This window comes from Microcaecilia unicolor, chromosome 13 (genome assembly GCF_901765095.1).
Source record: "Microcaecilia unicolor chromosome 13, aMicUni1.1, whole genome shotgun sequence".
Classification (NCBI taxonomy): Eukaryota; Metazoa; Chordata; class Amphibia; order Gymnophiona; family Siphonopidae; genus Microcaecilia; species Microcaecilia unicolor.
In genome coordinates this window covers 26,278,379-26,299,878 of record NC_044043.1, presented here as the reverse complement: position 1 = coordinate 26,299,878, position 21,500 = coordinate 26,278,379, and the positions used below count along the sequence as shown (strand labels likewise).

The 21,500-nt window shown below is 47.3% G+C and overlaps 1 protein-coding gene across 1 annotated transcript in view; it reads right to left on the bottom strand.

The window, feature by feature from the left end:
• Window positions 1–21,500, bottom strand: part of SUPT4H1 (SPT4 homolog, DSIF elongation factor subunit) — a 109,027-nt gene that overhangs the window by 51,648 nt on the left and 35,879 nt on the right. Inside the window, exon 2 of the mRNA XM_030185883.1 lies at window positions 10,156–10,262. Within this exon, the coding sequence (XP_030041743.1) occupies window positions 10,156–10,262 (107 nt within the window). The remainder of the gene's footprint in view (window positions 1–10,155; window positions 10,263–21,500) is intronic.

The window sequence follows — 21,500 nt, the reverse complement described above, 5'->3', positions numbered from 1 at the left end:
CCAAGGAAGCGAATTCCAAGCTCTCAACATCCAGGCCGCGAGAGCCAGAGACTGGAGGTTGGGATGCAGAAGCGACCACTCGTTCTGAGTGATGAGGGTTGGAAAACATTTCAATCTCCACGGTTCTTCTGAGGACAACTCCAGAAGAAGAGGGAACCAAATCTGACGCGGACAAAAAGGAGCAATCAGAATCATGGTTCCGTGGTCTTGTCTAAGTTTCAGCAAAGTCTTCCCCACCAGAGGTATGGGAGGATATGCATACAGAAGGCCCTTCCCCCCAATGAAGGAGAAAGGCATCTGACGCTAGTCTGTCGTGGGCCTGAAGAATGGAACAGAACTGAGGGACTTTGTGATTGATCTGAGTAGCGAAAAGATCCACCAAGGGGGTAACCCCACACTTGGAAGATCTTGCGCACAATGCTCTAGTTGGAGCGACCACTCGTGAGGTTGCATGATCCTGCTCAACCTGTCGGCCAGACTGTTGTTTACGCCTGCCAGATATGTGGCTTGGAGAAACATGCCGTGACGACGAGCCCAAAGCCACATCTGGACGGTTTCCCGACACAGGGGGCGAGATCCGGTGCCCCCTGCTTGTTGATGTAGTACATGGCAACCTGATTGTCTGTCTGAATTTGTATAATTTGATTGGACAGCTGATCTCTGAAAGCCTTTAGAGCGTTCCAGACCGCTCGCAACTCCAGGAGATTGATCTGAAGAACTTTTTCCTGGAGGGACCAAACTCCTTGAGTGTGAAGCCCATCTACATGAGCTCCCCACACCAGGAGGGATGCATCCGTTGTCAGCACTTTTAGAGGCTGAGGAATTTGAAAAGGACGTCCCAAGGTCAAATTGGATCGAATTGTCCACCAAAGGGAATTGTGAAAGTCGGTAGACAGCTGGATTACATCCTCTAGATTCTTGGCAGCCTGATACCATTGGGAAGCTAGGGTCCATTGAGCAGATCTCATATGAAGACGGGCCATGGGTGTCAAATGAACTGTGGAGGCCATATGGCCTAGAAGTCTCAACATCTGCCGAGTTGTGATCCGCCGAGACGCTCTGGCCATGGAAACTAGAGACAGAAGATTGTCTGCTCTCGTCTCGGGGAGATAGGCGTGAGCCTTCTGTGGATCCAGCAGAACTCCAATAAATTCCAGTCTTTGAACAGGAAGATGATGGGACTTGGGGTAATTTATAACAAACCCGAGTAGCTCCAGCAGTTGAATAGACATCTGCATGGACTGTAGAGCTCCTTTCTCCGAGGTGTTCTTCACCAGCCAATTGTCAAGATAAGGGAACACATGCACTCCCAGTCTGCGTAGCACCACTGCAACTACTGCCAGGCATTTTGTAAACACCCTGGGCGCAGACGCGAGACCAAAGGGCAGCACACAATACTGGAAGTGCTGCGCTCCCAGATGGAATCAAAGATACTTCCTGTGAGCTGGAAGTATCAGGATGTGTATATAAGCATCTTTTAAGTCCAGAGAGCATAGCCAATCGTTTTGCTGAATCATGGGGAGAAGGGTGCACAGGAAAATCATCCTGAACTTTTCTCGGACCAGGTATTTGTTCAGGACCCTTAGGTCTAGGATGGGACGCATCCCCCCTGTTTTCTTTTGCACAAGGAAGTGCCTGGAATAGAATCCCAGCCTTTCCTGCCGTGGTGGAACGGGCTTGACCGCATTGGCGCTCAGAAGGGCGGAGAGTTCCTCTGCAAGTACCTGCCTGTGCTGGAAGCTGAAGGACTGAGCTCCCGGTGGGCAATTTGGAGGTTTGGAGATCAAATTGAGGGAGTATCCTAACCCACCGATCGGAGGTTACAAGAGGCCACCTTTGGTGAAAAAAATTTTAACCTCCCTCCGACCGGTAGATCATCCAGCACGGACACTTTGATAGCGGCTATGCTCAGCTGGAGCCATTCAAAAGCCCGTCCCTTGCTTTTGCTGGGGAGCTGCAGGGGCCTGTCTGGGCGCACGCTGTTGACGAGAACGAGCGCGCTGGGGCTAAGCCTGAGAAGGCTGTTGGGAAAGAGGATTGTACCTACGCCTATTGTAGGCATAGGGAGCACTCCTTCTTCCCCGGAAAAAACGTCTACCTGATGAGGTAGAAGCTGAAGGCGCCTGGCGGGAGAGATTGTCCATAGCGGTTTCCCGCTGGTAGAGCTGTTCGACCACCTGCTCGACTTTCTCGCCAAAAATGTTATCCCCCCGGCAAGGGACATCCGCAATCCACTGCTGGACTCGATTGTCCAGGTCAGAGGCACGCAGCCATGAGAGTCTGTGCATCACTATACCCTGAGCAGCAGCTCTGGATGCAACATCAAAAGAGTCGTAAGCACCCCTGGACAGGAATTTACGACTCGCCTTCAGCTGCCTGACCACCTCCTGAAAAGGCCTGGAGTGCTCCGGAGGGAGCTTGTCCACCAAGTCCGCCAGTTGCTTTACACTGTTTCGCATGTGGATGCTCGTGTAGAGCTGGTATGATTGAATCTTGGACACGAGCATAGAGGACTGAAAGGCCTTTCTCCCAAACAAGTCAAGAGTTCTAAATTTTCGCCCCGGGGGCGCCGAGGCGAAATCTCTAGTACTCCTGGCCCTCTTGAGAGCGGAATCCACAACCATAGAGTCGTGAGGTAACTGCGACTTCCTCAACTCAGGTTCTCCATGAATCCGATATTGGGACTCAGCTTTTTTGGGGATGGTGGGATTAGTTCGTGGTTTCTTCCAGTTCCTCAGCAATGTGGATGATTCCATAGGTGGCGAAGAATAGTCAAGGACCTCGAGCATCTCAGTCCTGGGCTCATCCTCAGATACCACAGGGAAGGGAATAGCCACAGACATTTCCCAGACAAATGAAGAGAAAGAAAGACTCTCCAAAGGAGAAAGCTTTCTTTCTGGTGGAGTAGAATCAGTGGGAAGACCACAAGACTCCTCAGAAGAGAAATATCTGGGATCTTCTCCCTCATCCCATGAGGCATCCTCCTCGGTATCGGACAAGTTCCTGAACTCCGAAACCGGGCCCGTCTCGACGCCCAGGAACCATGTCCCCCATGGTGGTGCCGAGAAGTTGACTCCCGTGCCGGCAGCAACGAAGCTCCCTCCATCGATGTCGACAGGGAGTCGACCTGGGTGGCAGCCGACGCCGATGCCGCAGGCAGCACCGGCGTCTAGGACCTCACCACAGCGCCAGAGCCAGCTGCCGCTTCCATCAACGGTGCCGAAGACGCAAGCACCCCTGGCACCGGAACAGGCTGACGCAGCAACCCTTCCAGCCAACCTGGAAGAATAGCTCGGATGCGCTCATCCAGAGTCGCTGTCGAGCAAGGCTGCGGGGTCGGTGCAGGAATCGGGTCCAGAATCTGTTAGGGTCGATGAGCCGGTACCGGGATGTCCGAAGACCGACGTACCAACACCTCCTGAATGGACAATGAGCACTTCTCCCGGCATCAGCGCTTCATGGGTGCCGAATCCTTCAACGCCCAGGAGCTCCCGGGTACCGTGCTTAGAAAGAGACCAGTGACGATGCTTTTTCGCCTTCGCTCGATGCACGTCATTGATACTCCTCGGTACTTGGGGTCGGGTCCAAGAGTGGTCGGTCCCGTGGGGCCTGCGCAGCAGGAGTCTTAGAGGCAGGTGGAGACCCACTCGATGGCTCACTGCTCCCAGCGTGTGGTCACCGGACAGCCATTACCTGCACTCCTGAGGTCAATGCCATCTCCGGTGCAGATGTCGGACATCGAAGAACCGGGCGAAGCTCCGAAAAGACGATCCCGGAGAGCTTGTCTCAACGCCTGTGTCCGCTTTTTCAAGCTAAGACACAACTTACGTGCATCTGGGCGATGGTCGGGCCCAAGGTACTGAAGACACCATGCATAAGGGTCAGTACCCAAGATCGCCCCGGTTGCACCGAGTACACTTCTTGAAGCCGCTGGGAAGTCCTCGATGACATGGACGGAAAAATAGCGGCGGCGAAATCAAAATTCTCGACTGTGCCAAAAATAAAGGCACAAAAATGAGAAGAGGGCCGCGACAGAAGCAAAAGAAAACATAAAAGGACCAAAATTAAGAAATAAAAGGGTTTGTTAGGTTTTTTTTTTTTTTTTTTTAAATATTTAAGGGAAACAACGTAAAGTAAAAAAGAAAACAAGGGAAAAGGAGACGAAAAACTGAAAAATCAGCGAAGGCTCTTTCAGGGCGAACAGAGAGAGATCGCAAGCAGTCACTCTCTAACCGTAGAGAAAAAAAAGAACTAAAGCGGGACTCTTGCGCGACGGGCAGGAAGATAGCCGCACCCGTGCGCTCGAAGGCTCTAGCAAACCTTTTGTTCCCTTGAAGATTTCCATTCCTGGGGCTACCGTGGACGTCACCCATCAGTGAGAACAAGCAGCCTGCTTGCCCTCAGAGAAAAGGTGATTACGATAAAATGAGAAAAATTGTGGGGGGAACAAAAAAAAAACAAAAAAAAAAAAAAAAAGACTACAAGGAGCAGCTCGCAGGGTAAAAAACTTGCATCAGGCGTGGATGATGTTCAAAAACACCATCCTAGAGGTACAGGACAAATATATTCCCCGTATTAGAAAAAGAGGAAAAAAGACCAAACGTCAGCTGGCATGGCTAAGCAGTAAGGTTAAGGAAACCATTAAAGCCAAAAAACAATCCTTCAAAAAAAGGAGAAGAGAACCGACTGAAAATAATAAGATAAAACATAAGGAATGCCAAGCCAAATGCAAAGTGAAGATAAGAAGGGCAAAAAAGGACTTTGAAAAAAAAGTTAGCGTTAGAACGAAAATACATAGTAAAAATTTTTTTACATACGTTAAAGCAGGAACCCAGTTAAAGAATCAGTTGGGCCGCTGGACGAAAGTGGTGTTAAAGGGGCGATCAGGGAAGACAAAGCCACAGCGGAGAAATTAAATGAATTCTTTGCTTCGGTCTTCACGAAGGAGGATTTGGGAGGGATACCGGTGCCGGAAAGGGTATTTGAAGCAGGTGAGTCGGAGAAACTAAACCAATTCACTGTAAACTTGGAGGATGTAATGGGTCAGTTCTACTACTACTACTTCTTAACATTTCTAGAGCGCTACTAGGGTTACGCAGCGCTGTACAAAATAAACCAAGAAGGACGGTCCCTGCTCAAAGGAGCTTACAATCTAAAGAACGAAATGTCAAGTTGGGGCAGTCTAGCTTTCCTAGGTAGAGGTGTAGAGGTTAGTTGCCGAAAGCGACATTGAAGAGGTGGGCTTTAAGCAGAGATTTGAAGATGGGAAGGGAGGGGGCCTGGCGTATGGGCTCGGGAGTTTGTTCCACGCGTGGGGTGAGGCGAGGCAGAAAGGGCGGAGCCTGGAGTTGGCGGTGGTGGAGAAGGGTACTGAAAGGAGGGATTTGTCTTGAGAGCGGAGGTTACGGGTAGGAACGTAAGGGGAGATGAGGGTTGAGAGGTAGGGAGGAGCTGCAGATCGAGTACATTTGTAGGTTAGTAGCAGAAGCTTCAATTGAATGTGGTACCTGATCGGAAGCCAATGAAGTGACTTGAGGAGAGGGGTGATATGAGTGTATCGGTTCAGGCGTTCACATTAATTGATTTGATTTGCTTACTTTATTTATTGTCTATTAGATTGTAAGCTCTTTGAGCAGGGACTGTCTTTCTTCTATGTTTGTGCAGCGCTGCGTATGCCTTGTAGCGCTATAGAAATGCTAAATAGTAGTAGTAGTACGAATATAAGACGTGCAGCAGAGTTCTGAACGGACTGAAGGGGGGATAGGTGGCTAAGTGGGAGACCAGTGAGGAGTAGGTTGCATTAGTCAATGCGAGAGGTAACGAGAGAGTGGATGAGAGTACGGGTGGTGTGCTCAGAGAGGAAAGGGCGGATTTTGCTAATGTTATAGAGGAAGAAGCGACAGGTCTTGGCTATCTGCTGGATATGCGCCGAGAAGGAGAGGGAGGAATCGAAGATGACACCGAGGTTGCGGGCAGATGAGACGAGAATGATGAGGGTGTTATCAACCGAAATAGAGAGTGGAGGTAGAGGAGAAGTGGGTTTGGGTGGGAAGACAAGAAGTTTGGTCTTGGCCATGTTCAGTTTCAGGTGGCGGTTGGACATCCAGGCAGCAATGTCGGATAAGCAGGCCGATACTTTGGCCTGGGTTTCCGCAATGATGTCAGGTGTGGAGAGATAAAGCTGGGTGTCGTCAGTTCTATAAACTGAAGAGTAGTAAATCACCAGGACCGGATGGTATTCATCCCAGAGTATTAATAGAATGAAGAACGAACTCGTAGAGTCTACTGTTAGTAATATGCAATCTATCCCTAAAATCAGGTGTGGTACCGGAAAGACTGGAGGGTAGCCAATATTACGCTGATTTTTTAAAAGGGTTCCAGAAGAGATTCGGGAAATTGTAGGACCGGCGAGTCTGACTTCGGTACCGGGCAAAATGGTAGAGGCTATTATTAAGAATAAAATTACAGAGCACGTACAAAAACATGGGCTGATGAGACAAAGTCAGCACAGATTTAGTGAAGGGACGTCTTGCCTCACCAATCTACTGCATTTTTTTGAGGGGGGGTGAACAAACGTGGACAATGGTGAGCCGGTGGATATTGTGTATCTGGATTTTCATAAGGCGTTTGACAAAGTGCCTCATGAAAGACTCCAGAGGAAACTGGAGAGTCATGGGATCAGAGGTAGGGTATTACTATGGATTAAGAGCTGGTTGATGGATAGGAAGCAGAGAGTAGGATTGAATGGTCAGTATTCTCAATGGAGAAGGGTAGTTAGTGGGGTCCCTCAGGGGTCTGTGCTGGGAGCGCTGCTTTTTAACATAGTAACATAGTAGATGACGGCAGAAAAAGACCTGCATGGTCAATCTAGTCTGCCCAAGATAAACTCATATGTGGTATACCTTACCTTGCATTTGTACCTGTCTTTTTCAGGGCACAGACCGTATAAGTCTGCCCAGCAGTATTTCCCGCCTCCCATCACCGGCTCTGGTACAGACCGTATAAGTCTGCCCTCCCCTATCCTAGCCTCCCAACCACCAACCCCTCTTCCCCCCACCTACTCCGCCACCCAATTTCAGCTAAGCTTCTGAGGATCCATTCCTTCTGCACAGGATTCCCTTTATGCATATCCCACGCATGTTTGAATTCCGTTACCGTTTTCATCTCCACCACCTCCCGCGGGAGGGCATTCCAAGCGTCCACCACCCTCTCTGTGAAAAAATACTTCCTGACATCTTTCCTGAGTCTGCCCCCCTTCAATCTCATTTCATGTCCTCTCGTTCTACCGCCTTCCCATCTCCGGAAAAGATTCGTTTGCGGATTAATACCTTTCAAATATTTGAACGCCTGTATCATATCACCCCTGTTCCTCCTTTCCTCCAGGGTATACATGTTCAGGTCAGCAAGTCTCTCTTCATACGTCTTGGAACGCAAATACCATACCATCCTCGTAGCTTTTCTTTGCACCGCTTCCATTTTTTTAACATCCTTCGCCAGGTACGACCTCCAAAACTGAACACAATACTCCAGGTGGGGCCTCACTAACGTCTTATACAGGGGCATTAAAACCTCCTTTCTTCTGCTGGTCACTCCTCTCTCTATACAGCCTAGCAATCTTCTAGCTACGGCCAACGCCTTGTCGCACTGTTTCGTCGCCTTCAGGTCCACAGATACTATCACCCCAAGATCCCTCTCCCCGCCTAACACATACGTCTCCCTTGGATTTCTACTCCCTAAGTGCATCACTTTGCATTTCTTCGCATTGAATTTTAATTGCCAAACGTTAGACCATTCTTCTAGCTTCTTCAGATCTTTTTCATGTTTTCCACTCCCTCCGGGGTGTCCACTCGGTTGGAAATCTGGTGTCATCCACAAAAAGGCAAACTTTACTTTGTAACCCTTCGGCTATGTCACTCACAAATATATTGAACAGAATTGGCCCCAGCACCGATCCCTGAGGCACTCCACTACTCACCTTTCCCTCCTCTGAGCGAACTCCATTCACCACCACCTTCTGGCGTCTGCCCGTCAACCAGTTCCTAATCCAGTTTACCACTTCGGGTCCTATCTTCAGCCCGTCTAGTTTATTTAAGAGCCTCCTGTGGGGAACCGTGTCAAAAGCCTTGCTGAAATCTAAGTAGATAACGTCCATAGCACGTCCTTGATTTAATTCTCCTGTCACCCAGTCAAAGAATTCAATGAGATTTGTTTGGCACGATTTCCCTTTGGTGAAACCATGTTGTCTCGGATCTTGCAACTTATTGGCTTCCAGGAAATTCACTATCCTTTCCTTCAGCATCGCTTCCATTACTTTTCCAATAACCGAAGTGAGGCTTACCGGCCTGTAGTTTCCAGCTTCATTAACATATTTATTAATGACCTAGAGATGGGAGTAACTAGTGAGCTAATTAAATCTGCAGATGACACAAAGTTATTCAGAGTCGTCAAGTCGCAGGAGGAGTATGAAAGATTACAGGAGGACCTCGCAAGACTGGGCGTCCAAGTGGCAAATGAAGTTCAATGTTGACAAGTGCAAAGTGATGCATGTGGGTAAGAGGAGCCCGAATTACAGTTATGTGGTTCCGCGTTAGGAGTCACAGACCTAGAAAGGGATCTGGGAGTCATCATTGACAAGACGTTGAAAACTTCTGCTCAGTGTGCTGCGGCGGCCAAAAAAGCGCACAGAATGTTGACTATAATTAGGAAAGGGACAAACACGAGGATGTTATAATACTGTTGTATCGCGCCATGGTGCGACCGCACCTCGAATATTGTGTCCAAGTTTGGTCGTTGCATCTCAAAAAAAGATATAAAGGAATTGGAGAAGGTGCAGAGAAGGGCCAGTGATAAAAGGGATGGAACGACTTCCCTATGAGGAAAGGCTAAGAAGGTTAGGACTCTTCAGCTTGGAGAAAAGGCGGCTGAGGGGTGATATGATAGAAGTCTACAAAATAATGAGCTGGGTAGAGCGGACAGATGTGAAGCATTTGTTTACACTTTCAAACAATAATAGAACCAGGGGACACAGGATGAAGCTAGAATATGGTAGATTTAAAACAAATAGGAGAAAGTTTTTCTTTACTCAGCATGTAGTTAGACTCTGGAACTCATTGCCGGGGAATGTGGTGGCAGGAGCTGGCCTTATGGAGTTTAAGGGGGGTTTGGACAGATTCCTGAAGGAAAAGTACATTGAACATTATTATTTTTTTTTTTTTGGGGGGGGGGGGGGGGGGTTGCCAGGTTCTTGAAGCCTGGATTGGCCGCTGTCAGAGACTGGATGCTGGGCTTGATGTACCCTTGTTCTTTTCCCAGTATGGCGGTGCTTATGTGCTTAACATTTTCATAGACACGTTGATGAATTAAACACATCTTAAACATAACCCTATATTTAACAGGCTACCAACGAAGCCCTTTCAAAATGGGGATAATATGATCTAATTTCTGCACCCTACAAGCAGATGTGTTGCTGCATTCTGCACAATTGCTGAGCCTAAAATCTATCCACTGACATGCCTAGATAGAGAATTACAATTAATCTTCGGTTTCGTCATGCACCCAGTTCCCTATTTTATCATGGGAAAAATCAACCACCAGAAGAGGCAGCACACTATATTTCTTACATATATAGGGGCAGCACTCTAGCCTTCAGTAATATTCCATCACTTACACTTTCCACTCGGCATTTAGAGGGTAATTCTACTAAAAGCACCCATTTTAAGCCTATAAAGTAGGCACCTAGGATACTAGTTCAAATGGGGATTGCTCCTGCCCTTGCCAGCTCCAATCTCAAAGTGGCTGCCGAACCGCCAAAGGAGGACCCGACAGCCACTTTGAATGCAAAGTCAGCATTGGCAGGAGCAACTGGAAATTGCTCCTGATCCGACTAAGCCACTAGGGCTACTAAGATAGGCCCAGGGAGGACCCACAGGTGGTGAGAGTGCAGCAAGTTTTGGTCACCCTCTACACGTCATTTAGTAGAAGTCTAGGTTTCTATTAAGTTAATATTAACTGGTGATATCTTAGCATCAGTTCTTCCACTTAAAGTTTACAAATTGAATGTCAGGTAAAGGAACAAGCCTAAATGGAAGCTATTAGGTGACCAACCTTGTCACTGAGTTGTGCTACTATGGCAATATTACAGTCTAGTACACTCACCCATCGAATGAAGAACTAGTACAGTCATAAACCATGTCTCTGTTCCCCTTCAACTGTAAGTAAGCATCGCAGTTATCACAGCCATCATATTCAAACTGGTCAATGGTCTGCAGAAAAAGTTGAAATACAACACATATCTATATAAATAATTCTCACCTGCAACATTCTGAAGCTCATTCTGTGGGAGGGAAACACTGAAGGCTAGGATGTCAGCAACACTCACTCTCACTCATGCACCACTCACTCTCACTCATAGACCCGCCCTCAGCCATGCCCCTTCCGGACATAATTCGCAACCCCAACGTTCTAAATGAAGCCTCCAACCGGAAGTTGAGGCGTCGAGACCGCTTTTGCCCATTACTGTGTGCCCCGCCCTCGCGTATCACGTGATGACGACGAAGGCGGAGCACTCCAGCAAACGCGATCGATGGATCTGGGCCACCCTCGCGTCACAACATTTAGGAAACGCGATCGCCGAGGGCGCACCACTGAGATGAGGGCGGAGCACTCCAGGAAACGCCATTGTCGGATCCGATCTCAACCACGAGCCACCCAGCTGTCACTACCCCCCCCCCCCCCCCACCCGGCGCATACAAAGGCAACGGGAAAGTGGTACGAGTGCTGACACAGCACAGCCAATGAAGGAAATCCTGTCCCCTTGGCGCGCATAGAAAGGAAACGGGAAAGTGGTGGGACTGCTGCCACAGCACAGCCAATGCAGGAAATACTGTCATCCGGAAAGGGAGCTGAAACATGAGCGCGTGATCTCACCAGGACACAGGAAAACATTGCACCGAGGAGGACACTGTGGTGCATTCTGAGATGAATGCGCTGCTTTACTCCATACAGGATGACAAAGGAGAACGGTGGTCCTACACCAAAAGCGAAGTGGCTACACAGGGAAGCTAACCGAGGCAGCAGGGCTTTACTCACTGAAACAGGCTTGACAGTACAACAGCTGATCTACAGAGTACAGCACCAAAAGCAACTCCACCCCCTCTAACAGCTGCATGACGAACAGGAATGGAAAAGTAGCCCACTGCACAGGCATCAACAGCTGCAGAGTCACCAGGTTAAAAACTTGCGGTTTTACCATGCTGGGATTTACAGGCTCACCACATTTGAGTTTTGCTTTCACAACTGCCCTGCAATCCATATTTGCTGTTCACACCACAGGAGGGGGTGCTGTGACCACACTGGGAGAGGAAGGTATCTCTGTCACACACACAAACATTCTCTCACAGTCAGTGTCTTTCTGTCTCTCTCGCTCTCACACAGTGTATCTGTATCTGTGTGAAACACATTCTCTCTCACATACACACTCGCGCCCAGACTCACTCACTCTCTGTCACACACACACACTCGCACATTCACTCTCTCTCTCTCTCACAGTCACTATCACACACACTCTCTCAAACATACACACTCCAAGGAAAACCTTGCTAGCGCCCGTTTCATTTCTCTCAGAAACGGGCCTTATTTACTAGTCTTATTGATTTGATAAGACACCACTAATATTTACAGCAAGGCTTACCACCTGAACATCAAGCACAGGGAAATTAAAGAACAGGATTTTCCTGAAAGTTTCAAGTTTTATGTTAAACATTGTATTAATTTTCCAAGTACAGAAAAACAATGCAGATAACCAACATGAGACTATAAGAAGAAAACAGGACATGGCAAATTGAGCAGTATGGAGACAGTCTGGGGTTTTTTTTATAACTCTCTACCAAAAAAATATACAAATGCAAAAAAAAAAAAAAACAATACTCCACCCAAACTAACATAAAATTAGTCCTTACCTGATAATTTTCTTTCCATTAGTCCCAACAGATCAATCAAGAGACTTGTGGGTTATGTCCCTTTACCAGCAGGCAGAGATAGAGAGACCTTCAGAAGTTTAATATATGTAGTCATGTGCAGCCACCTTAACTTCAGTATTGTCAATAACAAAGCAGTGGAAGAAGTAAAAGGAAGGTCCACTCCTGCCTGCATAAAGCCCATGTAAGCTCCTCAACTGCTTCTGTGGTTTTGATTTATTTGTGCTTTTTTTTTTTTTAGGCAAAAAAAAAAAAAGAAATGAAGGAATCTGATGAAACTGAGGCAACTAGAAGAAAACACTCAAACCAGAACAACAAAGGGCAGGCCTCTGGATTGATCTGTTGGGACTAATGGAAAGAAAATTATCAGCCAAGGACTACTACTACTATTTAGCATTTCTATAGCGCTACAAGGCATATGCAGCGCTGCACAAACATAGAAGAAAGACAGTCCCTGCTCAAAGAGCTTACAATCTAATAGACAAAAAATAAATAAAGTAAGCAAATCAAATCAATTAATGTGAACAGGAAGGAAGAGAGGAGGGTAGATGGAGGCGAGTGGTTACAAGTGGCTACGAGTCAAAAGCAATGTTAAAGAGGTGGGCTTTCAGTCTAGATTTAAAGGTGGCCAAGGATGGGGTAAGACGTAGGGGCTCAGGAAGTTTATTCCAGGCGTAGGGTGCAGCGAGACAGAAGGCGCGAAGTCTGGAGTTGGCAGTAGTGGAGAAGGGAACAGATAAGAAGGATTTATCCATGGAGCGGAGTGCACGGGAAGGGGTGTAGGGAAGGACGAGTGTGGAGAGATACTGGGGAGCAGCAGAGTGAGTACATTTATAGGTTAGTAGAAGAAGTTTGAACAGGATGCGAAAACGGATAGGGAGCAAGTGAAGGGTCTTGAGGAGAGGGGTAGTATGAGTAAAGCGACCCTGGCGGAAGATGAGACGGGCAGCAGAGTTTTGAACCGACTGGAGAGGGGAGAGGTGACTAAGTGGGAGGCCAGCAAGAAGCAGATTGCAGTAGTCTAAACGAGAAGTGACAAGGGTGTGGATGAGGGTTTTGGTAGAGTGCTCGGAAAGAAAGGGGCGGATTTTACGGATGTTGTAAAGAAAGAAACGACAGGTCTTGGCAATCTGCTGGATATGAGCAGAGAAGCAGAGAGAAGAGTCAAAGATGACCCCAAGGTTTCGAGCTGAGGAGACAGGGAGAATGAGAGAGCCATCAACAGAAATAGAAAACGGGGGGAGCGGGGAGGTGGGTTTGGGGGGGAAAATGAGAAGCTCGGTTTTGGTCATATTAATTTCAGGTGGCGTTGAGACATCCAGACAGCAATGTCAGACAAGCACGCTGAAACTTTGGTTTGGATGCAAGGTGAGATATCAGGGGTAGAAAGGTAGATTTGGGAGTCATCAGCATAGAGATGGTAGGAAAAGCCATGGGATGAGATTAATGAACCAAGGGAAGAAGTGTAGATAGAAAAGAGGAGGGGACCAAGAACAGAACCCTGAGGTACGCCGACAGGCAGAGGGATAGAAGTAGAAGAGGATCCACCAGAGTGAACACTAAAGGTGCGGAGGGAGAGGTAGGAAGAGAACCAGGAAAAGGACAGAGCCCTGGAATCCAAGTGAGGACAGGGTATCGAGAAGTATGCTGTGATCGAGTGTCAAAAGCAGCGGAAAGATCAAGAAGAATGAGGATGGAATATTGACCTCTGGATTTAGCCAGTAATAGGTCATTGGAGACTTTAGTAAGCGCAGTTTCGGTTGAGTGGAGAGGGCGAAAACCAGATTGTAGTGGGTCAAGAATAGCATGTGAGGAGAGAAAATCAAGGCAGCGGCGGTGAACAACACGCTCAAGTAATTTGGAGAGAAAAGGAAGGAGGGAGATGGGTCGGTAATTAGAGGGACAAGTAGGGTCGAGTGAAGGCTTCTTAAGGAGAGGTGTGACCACAGCATGTTTAAAGGCAGCAGGGACAGTCGCAGTGGAAAGTGAGAGGTTGAGAATGTGACAGATAAAAGGAATAAGAGAGCAGGAGAGATGGCATTAAGAAGGTGGGTGGGAATGGGATCAGAGGAACAGGTGGTACATTTTGAGGAAGAAAGGAGAAGTGTAGTTTCCTCAATAGTAACTTCAGGAAAGGAGGAAAGGGAATGAGGGGAAGGAGAGAGAGGGGAACGGACTAGTGGAGGGAGAGGTGGCGAGGTAGAGAAAGCAAGGTTTATCTTTTGAACCTTGTTGTGAAAGAATTCAGCAAGGGTCTGAGGAGATAATGAAGGGGGAGTTGGGGGAGGGGCACCTTGAGGAGAGAGTTCAATGTGGTGAAGAGAAGTCGAGGATTAGAGCCAAGAGAGTTGGTCAGTTGGATATAATAAACCTGTTTGGCACGTAAAAGAGCAGATTGGAAGGAGGTCAGCATGAACTAAAGTGTAAGAAATCAGCAAGGGCCCGAGATTTCCGCCAGAGGACTAATTTTACCTTCCATAGTGTCCCACAGATCAATCCGGAGACTTGTGGGATGTACCAAAGCAGTCCACAAGTAGGGCGGGGTACTACAACCTCAGCAGTCTGGAGCAATGCTCCAGAGGCCACAGCTACTTGCGCTGCCATGGCAAATCTGGAATGTCTAGCGCTGCCATGCCAAGCCTGCAAAGCCTAGCAAGGAAAGGACAGCAGATCAACTGGGCAATCTGCAAAAGCCATCCACGGCAAGACAGAGGACCAAGTGGCTGAAATGTAAAGGGCAGCCACGGAAGCCAGACGAGACTTGGAAAAGAAAGTCAACTGCACTCTGAAAGAAAGCGCTGCCACCCTCACAGGAGAGACTGTCCCATATAGAGGCCAGCTGAAGAAATTGCCTCTCTCAGCCAACGGCCACTGCAGCTCTTTAAACCAGGTCCCCTTTCTTGTGACCAGCCAGAGGGCAGCATGAGTGTATGACGGAAGGCATTTCTGCTTAGCAGGTCAGGAATCTGATTATCCCACCGCAGTGTGGGTGTTTCGTGAGGAGGAGTCGCCTTCCTATATGCCTAAGGCTCTCCAGGTTCTGAATGTCTGCTTCTGATCCTGCCACTGCTGCATCTGCTAATCTTAAAATGGCAAGCACTAGAAGACCGCCTCAGTCTTTAGCAGTGTATAAGATTATGTAGGAAGTCACTTCTGCTCAGTGGGTTACCCCAGGCACTGCCCCACTATGCTAGGTGGGGTGCAAGGGGAGCAGCGGCTGCTCCCCTAAATGGATTTTGAATAAAATGGCGCTTATGCTTCACACAGACACCTATTTTACAAAAGGTCTGCTCCCTCTGACGTCAAAATCTCTATGCCCGCGTCTGCCAATCTAAAAATGGTGAGCCAGCGTGGCTTTGGAAAGGGCATTACCTTCCTATGGTCCCGAGGTAAGCAAGAAGCAAAGAATTGACCAACAGAACTTGCTGGTCACTTCCAAATAGTATAGGAATATATGGTGAATGTCCAAGAAGCAGGAAGAGACAAAGGTGGAATGGAAGGCAGAAAGCACCGTATGCAGAAAAGACAGGACTGTGCGCCCCGTCACCCCTTCAGTAGAAATCTAGAGGCTCTCAAACGGATGAAGTCAGGAGTTCTGAGAACCCGTCTGGACTGGATCACTAAAGAAAACTAGGCTGCCCCAGATGATAGTCCTGGTTTCGTAAAGATAAGGGCAAGCCTGACCCGACTGAAAAGAACATGTAGACATGTCCTCAGGAAGGCGCACAGTCTATAAGTCACCTAGATCTTCCGCCAATTTTACTGAGTTCTCAAACAATAGCTTGCCCTGAAAAGGGAGCTCAACCAGCCCCCATTAGAAGCTGCATCTGCCCCCAGCAACATGACCACATTAAACAACAGGCTGTGACCACCAAAAACGGCTGCTTATTTCACGCCCGAAACAAATCATATAAGAAAACTGGCAAATAAGCTGGCCTTGACTCTACATCTGGCAAGTGAGGAGGTGGTCAACTGCCTTCTGGAAGGGATCCGAAATCTGTTGCCGCCAGCTACGGCACACCCTTGCAGCCACCTCCAGGGAAAGAGAACTTCTGAAATATCAGCGGAAGGCTATGTTGAAATCACCCACTGAGAATAAGTTGGCTTGGAAAAACCCATAGAGATGGGGACCAAAGCACGGAAGGAATCCCTGAAGTGGTCTGATACGGAATCAGACCCATAGGGAATGTCCAAGAAAGAGACCCTTGTGCCCAGAACTTGAACCTATTCCCATATCCCTGGACCTGGTAGGGAAAGTAGAACCTGATTTGGGTTGGCACCTGTTGCTGAGGAGCAAAAGGAAGAAAGAACTTCCCAAGCCTATATGGAACATCACTCCCTAATAAGCCAAGCTTTGTGCTGGAAACAACTAACACTGATTACCAATCCTAAGGAAGGGAAAGGGAAATGGGACTTGATATACCGCCTTTCTGAGGTTTTTTTTGCAACTACATTCAAAGCGGTTTACATATATTCAGGTACTTATATTGTACCAGGGGCAATGGAGGGTTAAGTGACTTGCCCAGAGTCACAAGGAGCTGCAGTGGGAATTGAACTCAGTTCCCCAGGATCAAAGTCCACTGCACTAACCACTAGGCTACTCCTCCACTGACGAAGAGTAGGTATCTTGGATGAAATTTGCAGTCTCTTGATAGAGAGCCGCAAATCAGACAGTTACGAGGTATGGATAAACCTGCAATCCATCCTTGCAAAGGAAAGTTGCAACTACCACCATGATAGGAAACAGAGAGTGGGGTTAAATGGTCAGTATTCACAATGGAGAAGGGTAGTTAGTGGGGTTTCCTCAGGGGTCTGTGCTAGGACCGCTGCTTTTTAATATATTTATAAATGATTTAGAGATGGGAGTAACTAGTGAAGTAATTAAATTTGCTGATGACACAAAGTTATTCAAAGTTGTTAAATCGCGACAGGATTGTGAAAAATTACAAGAGGACCTTACGAGACTGGGAGACTGGGCGGCTAAATGGCAAATGACGTTTAATGTGAGCAAGTGCAAGGTGATGCATGTGGGAAAAAAGAACCCGAATTATAGCTACGTCATGCAAGGTTCCACGTTAGGAGCTACGGACCAAGAAAGGGATCTGGGTGTCGTCGTCGATAACACGCTGAAACCTTCTGCTCAGTGTGCTGCTGCGACTAGGAAAGCGAATAGAATGTTGGGTATTATTAGGAAAGGTATGGAAAACAGGTGTGAGGATGTTATAATGCCGTTGTATCGCTTCATGGTGCGACCGCACCTTGAGTATTGTGTTCAATTCTGGTCGCCGCATCTCAAGAAAGATATAGTAGAATTGGAAAAGGTGCAGCGAAGGTCGACTAAAATGATAGCGGGGATGGGACGACTTCCCTATGAAGAAAGATTAAGGAGGCTAGGGCTATTCAGCTTGGAGAAGAGACGGCTGAGGGGAGACATGACAGAGGTATATAAAATAATGAGTGGAGTGGAACAGGTGGATGTGAAGCGTCTGTTCACGCTTTCCAAAAATACTAGGACTAGGGGGCATGCGATGAAACTACAGTGTAGTAAATTTAAAACAAATTGGAGAAATTTTTCTTCACCCAACGTATAATTAAACTCTGGATTTCGTTGCCGGAGAAAGTGGTAAAGGCGGTTAGCTTAGCAGAGTTTAAAAAGGGGTTGGACGGTTCCCTAAAGGACAAGTCCATAAACCACTACTAAATGGACTTGGGAAACATCCACAATTCCAGGAATAACATGTATAGAATGTTTGTACGTTTGGGTAGCTTGCTAGGTGCCCTTGGCCTGGTTTGGCCGCTGTCGAGGACAGGATGCTGGGCTCGATGGACCCTTGGTCTTTTCCCAGTATGGCATTACTTATGTACTACATACTTATGACCTGGCAAAAATGTCTTTGGCAACGTGGAAAGCACTGGGAATATGAAACTACATTTCCTTGAGGTCCAGGGAGGCTAGAAACTCTCCCTAACAGACAGAACTATTACACACTGCAAGGTCCCATTGTGAAAAGTTGAACCGTAACACCCTAGACTCTTATGACGTCCAAACTCAGCTGGAAAGAAGCTCCCTGGATGGAACTACAAAGCAAAGGGAACAACTTCTCATTCCCCAATTGCAACTGGGGACAGACTCGACTGTGCCTAAAGGCAGAAACGTTGGCAAGGTGGCAAGAACTGCCTAATATTAGCGTTTCAGCTTGCACGTAGACTCCAATAAAAATCTGTAGTGAAGTCCAGGTTGTAACCGTGTGATAGAAAAACTAAGACAAATTGAGCTGAGGCAATCTTGGTCCGCTCCTCCTGAAACTCAGAGGAGTCCTGCCCGAGGAGTGAACTGAGACTCCATCTGTGGAAGAAGAAGCAGGCATAGGTAGACCTGGAGTTGAAACAGAGTTCATTCTGCCAGCAGCCAGGTGGCTTGTCATAGTGGAAGTAGAAACCCTGAAAGTGGTTTTCCTGGCCCCACAAAACCTATAACAAAACCAAGAGTATTAAAAATCATCCTTAGACTCATCCCCTGGCAATCTCCGATACTTGGGAGTCCCTCATGTCTTTACCTAACTGCCCTAGATCTTCTTCAGTCCCAAGATTACTTCCAAAAGGCAGGTTGCCAAATGTGACTTGGAAGCCACATCAGTGGTTTGATGCCTAAGCCAGTGCTAACTTCTTGCAGAAAGGGGCAAGAATTGACTGGTATGACTGTGAACTGTAACTGCTGTGCATTGAAGCTAACAAGTGCGGCTGAGAACCAGAGCCAGATGGCCTAGCAGAATATGGCTGTTGCACCATTGCAGCGGGTCGTAAAGCAGAACCTCTAGAGCTCTGTGCTTACTCTCAGCTGGCACCAACAACTATTAAACTACCTCTACACTGAAGTAGTTCCTGGATCAATCTTCATTAAATGTAGGTACCCCATACCATAAAAAGATGCCAAAAATGCCACAGAAGCAATTAGAGGTACCAGGTGCGCTACAGATACCGAGGTGTCTGGGGCTAGTATGCAAAGGTGTGGCCAGTATCAGTATGCAAAAAGAGAGAGAAGAGCAATCTTTAGTACAGTAGTGTAGTGATAACCGTTCCAGCCAAGCAAGCAGTAAGAGAGAATGAAATAAAATATGCCCCATTGGAAACCTAGCCGAGCCCCCAGTTTCTAACAGGATGGATAAAACCAGCCTTGAACCTGTAACCGTCAGGCTGAAAGGCCAGCCACCCTCCTGAATAACACTAGTTTGATGTAAACAGTGCACACTGTGCAAATGCCACCAGGGCAGCACAGAGGGTGCAGGATTACCATGGAGATCGAGAGAAACCTGAGACAAGTGTACTAGCCTCAAAATGTAACATTTCTCAAAGAAACATGGTGTCACAGCCCCAAGCCTGACTAACTAAACCCCATCTGTACTGCCATGCTCTGAGAAAGGGAAAGAGTGAAAAACCTAAAGTAGGATACCTAATCCTGATCCCTTTTCTCCCCACCATTAATGATGTACACATACCCTGAATCTCTTCAAGGAGAGTCCAGAAATATTCTTAGTGCAAGGGAGTGCACCCAAACCATAAATCACCTAGTGAAGAGCAGGCATCTCCACCAGAAGACTTTCAGATAGTCAGTACTTGCCAAGCTGCAGTTTAAGGCTCTCGCTGCCACAGAATAGCCGCACGGGTCTACTGGCCTCCAACCTCGCCTGTGGGAAACTGCGAGAGACCCGACTCCCACAGGAGTCTGCAAACCGCCCCAGGCCTCCTTCTCAAAAGCCCTTAAATACCAAATATAAAGAAAGTGGGAGTGATTCACCCCAGTTCCCCAGTCACATCTTCTGAAAAGCCTACATATAAAACTGCCTGAATCGCAAGCAAATCGGGCCCCAGGGGAGTGCTGGTGCTTCAGCATTGCCATGTGGCGCGGCAAGAAACATGGCGCCCTCAGGAGCGCATTCACACCCAAGAAAACAGCTGCCCTGCGACCGCCAAAACGAGCCATGAAGAAGCACACTGCTCCACAGAACTGGGCAGTACAGAGGATCTTCAGCATGGGAAATGGCAGCAGCCCAGTGGCTCCCACACTGGAAGCCGGCCTTTGCTCTCCCCCCACCGGCACAGATAAGGTAATAACTACTCATCCCCTCGGGAATCGCTGTCGCATGTCAAGTCGGTCCTCACAACCCTCAGCCGGTACTGCAAACCGGCATGAGCTTGCAGCGCTGGACAAATCAGACTGAGTTGTGGGGTTGTTGTTTTTTTCTCAGTGCTCAAATGGCATTTATCTATTTTTTTTTGCAAGAAGTCTTTATTAACCATTGAAACAGCACAATGGAACCACAAAAACTAAAAAAGTACAACATGCTTATTCTAATACAGGATTCTACCCATACAGCATATAAGAGTACATTCAATCGTTTCAATATAACTATGTCACCAGCAATAAACTTCACATTTTTATCCAATTTTCAAGAAAACAAAGATTTCTCCACCCATCCTCCCCTCCCCCCTGGCATTTATCTATTTTTAAGGCAGGAGCAAAAAGAAACCTCAGACTCTTTTTAAAGTCAGGGGAGTAGGAACCACAAACCCCAGTCAGGCAGAGAGGAAGGGAAGGACCTGGCACCACCAGGTGTGCCAACAAGTCCCAGAAGCAGGACAACTCAGACCCCAAAAGCTCAACAACACCCAGGGGACCAAGGCCAGGAGCCAATCAATCCAGAGCTGCACAGATATGACCATCCACCAGCTAGATAGAGAGAATACAGAAGTTAAGGTGGCTGACATGACCACATATAGTAAACCTCTGAAGTTCTCACTATCTCCACCTGCTGGTAGAGGGATATAACCCACAAGTCTCTGGACTGATCTGTGGGACACTATGGAATGATGTCTAATGATCGTACTGGTGGCAGTCACAGATTCAGTTCACTAAGAATAAGACTACATAAATGGGATGGTAAATACTGGATATATGGGCCCCAAATTACCCAAAAGCACTTTTTGCATTTGGCAGTCAAACATGCATCACTAGATTCCATCACCATTAAATTGTGAAAAACACTCTTCCAAAGGCTGGCCATTGATCTAGTGTCCAATGTTGTAAGATGCATTTCTTACCAATAACACTGGCTTTATAAAATAATAAATGTTCCCATTTCGTAAATGGGCAACAATGTTACAGTTTATCAAACATGGTTGCTAATGGCGACAATGGTTTTCCCCAAGAGGTGTTCTAAAAAAAAAAAAAAAAAAGTTGTCTATTCCAAAATCTTTGTACCAATGAGCAATGCCAAAATGCACGAGACTAAGTATTATCAGAGACCACATTTCATACATATTGGGGAAGTTAGGCAACCAGCATAAAATGCCTGTTTCTGAGCAATATCCTTTGGCAAGTATGCAAAATTGGAATTCCTGGTAAATGGTATGAATCCTTGAGGGAATGTGAGTTATGGCTACATGGAAATCCACCCCCTTTAAACTAATCCCCAGTTCAACATTCCAATTTGTAGAGATCTGAAACTGATACCTGCGGATTCCCAG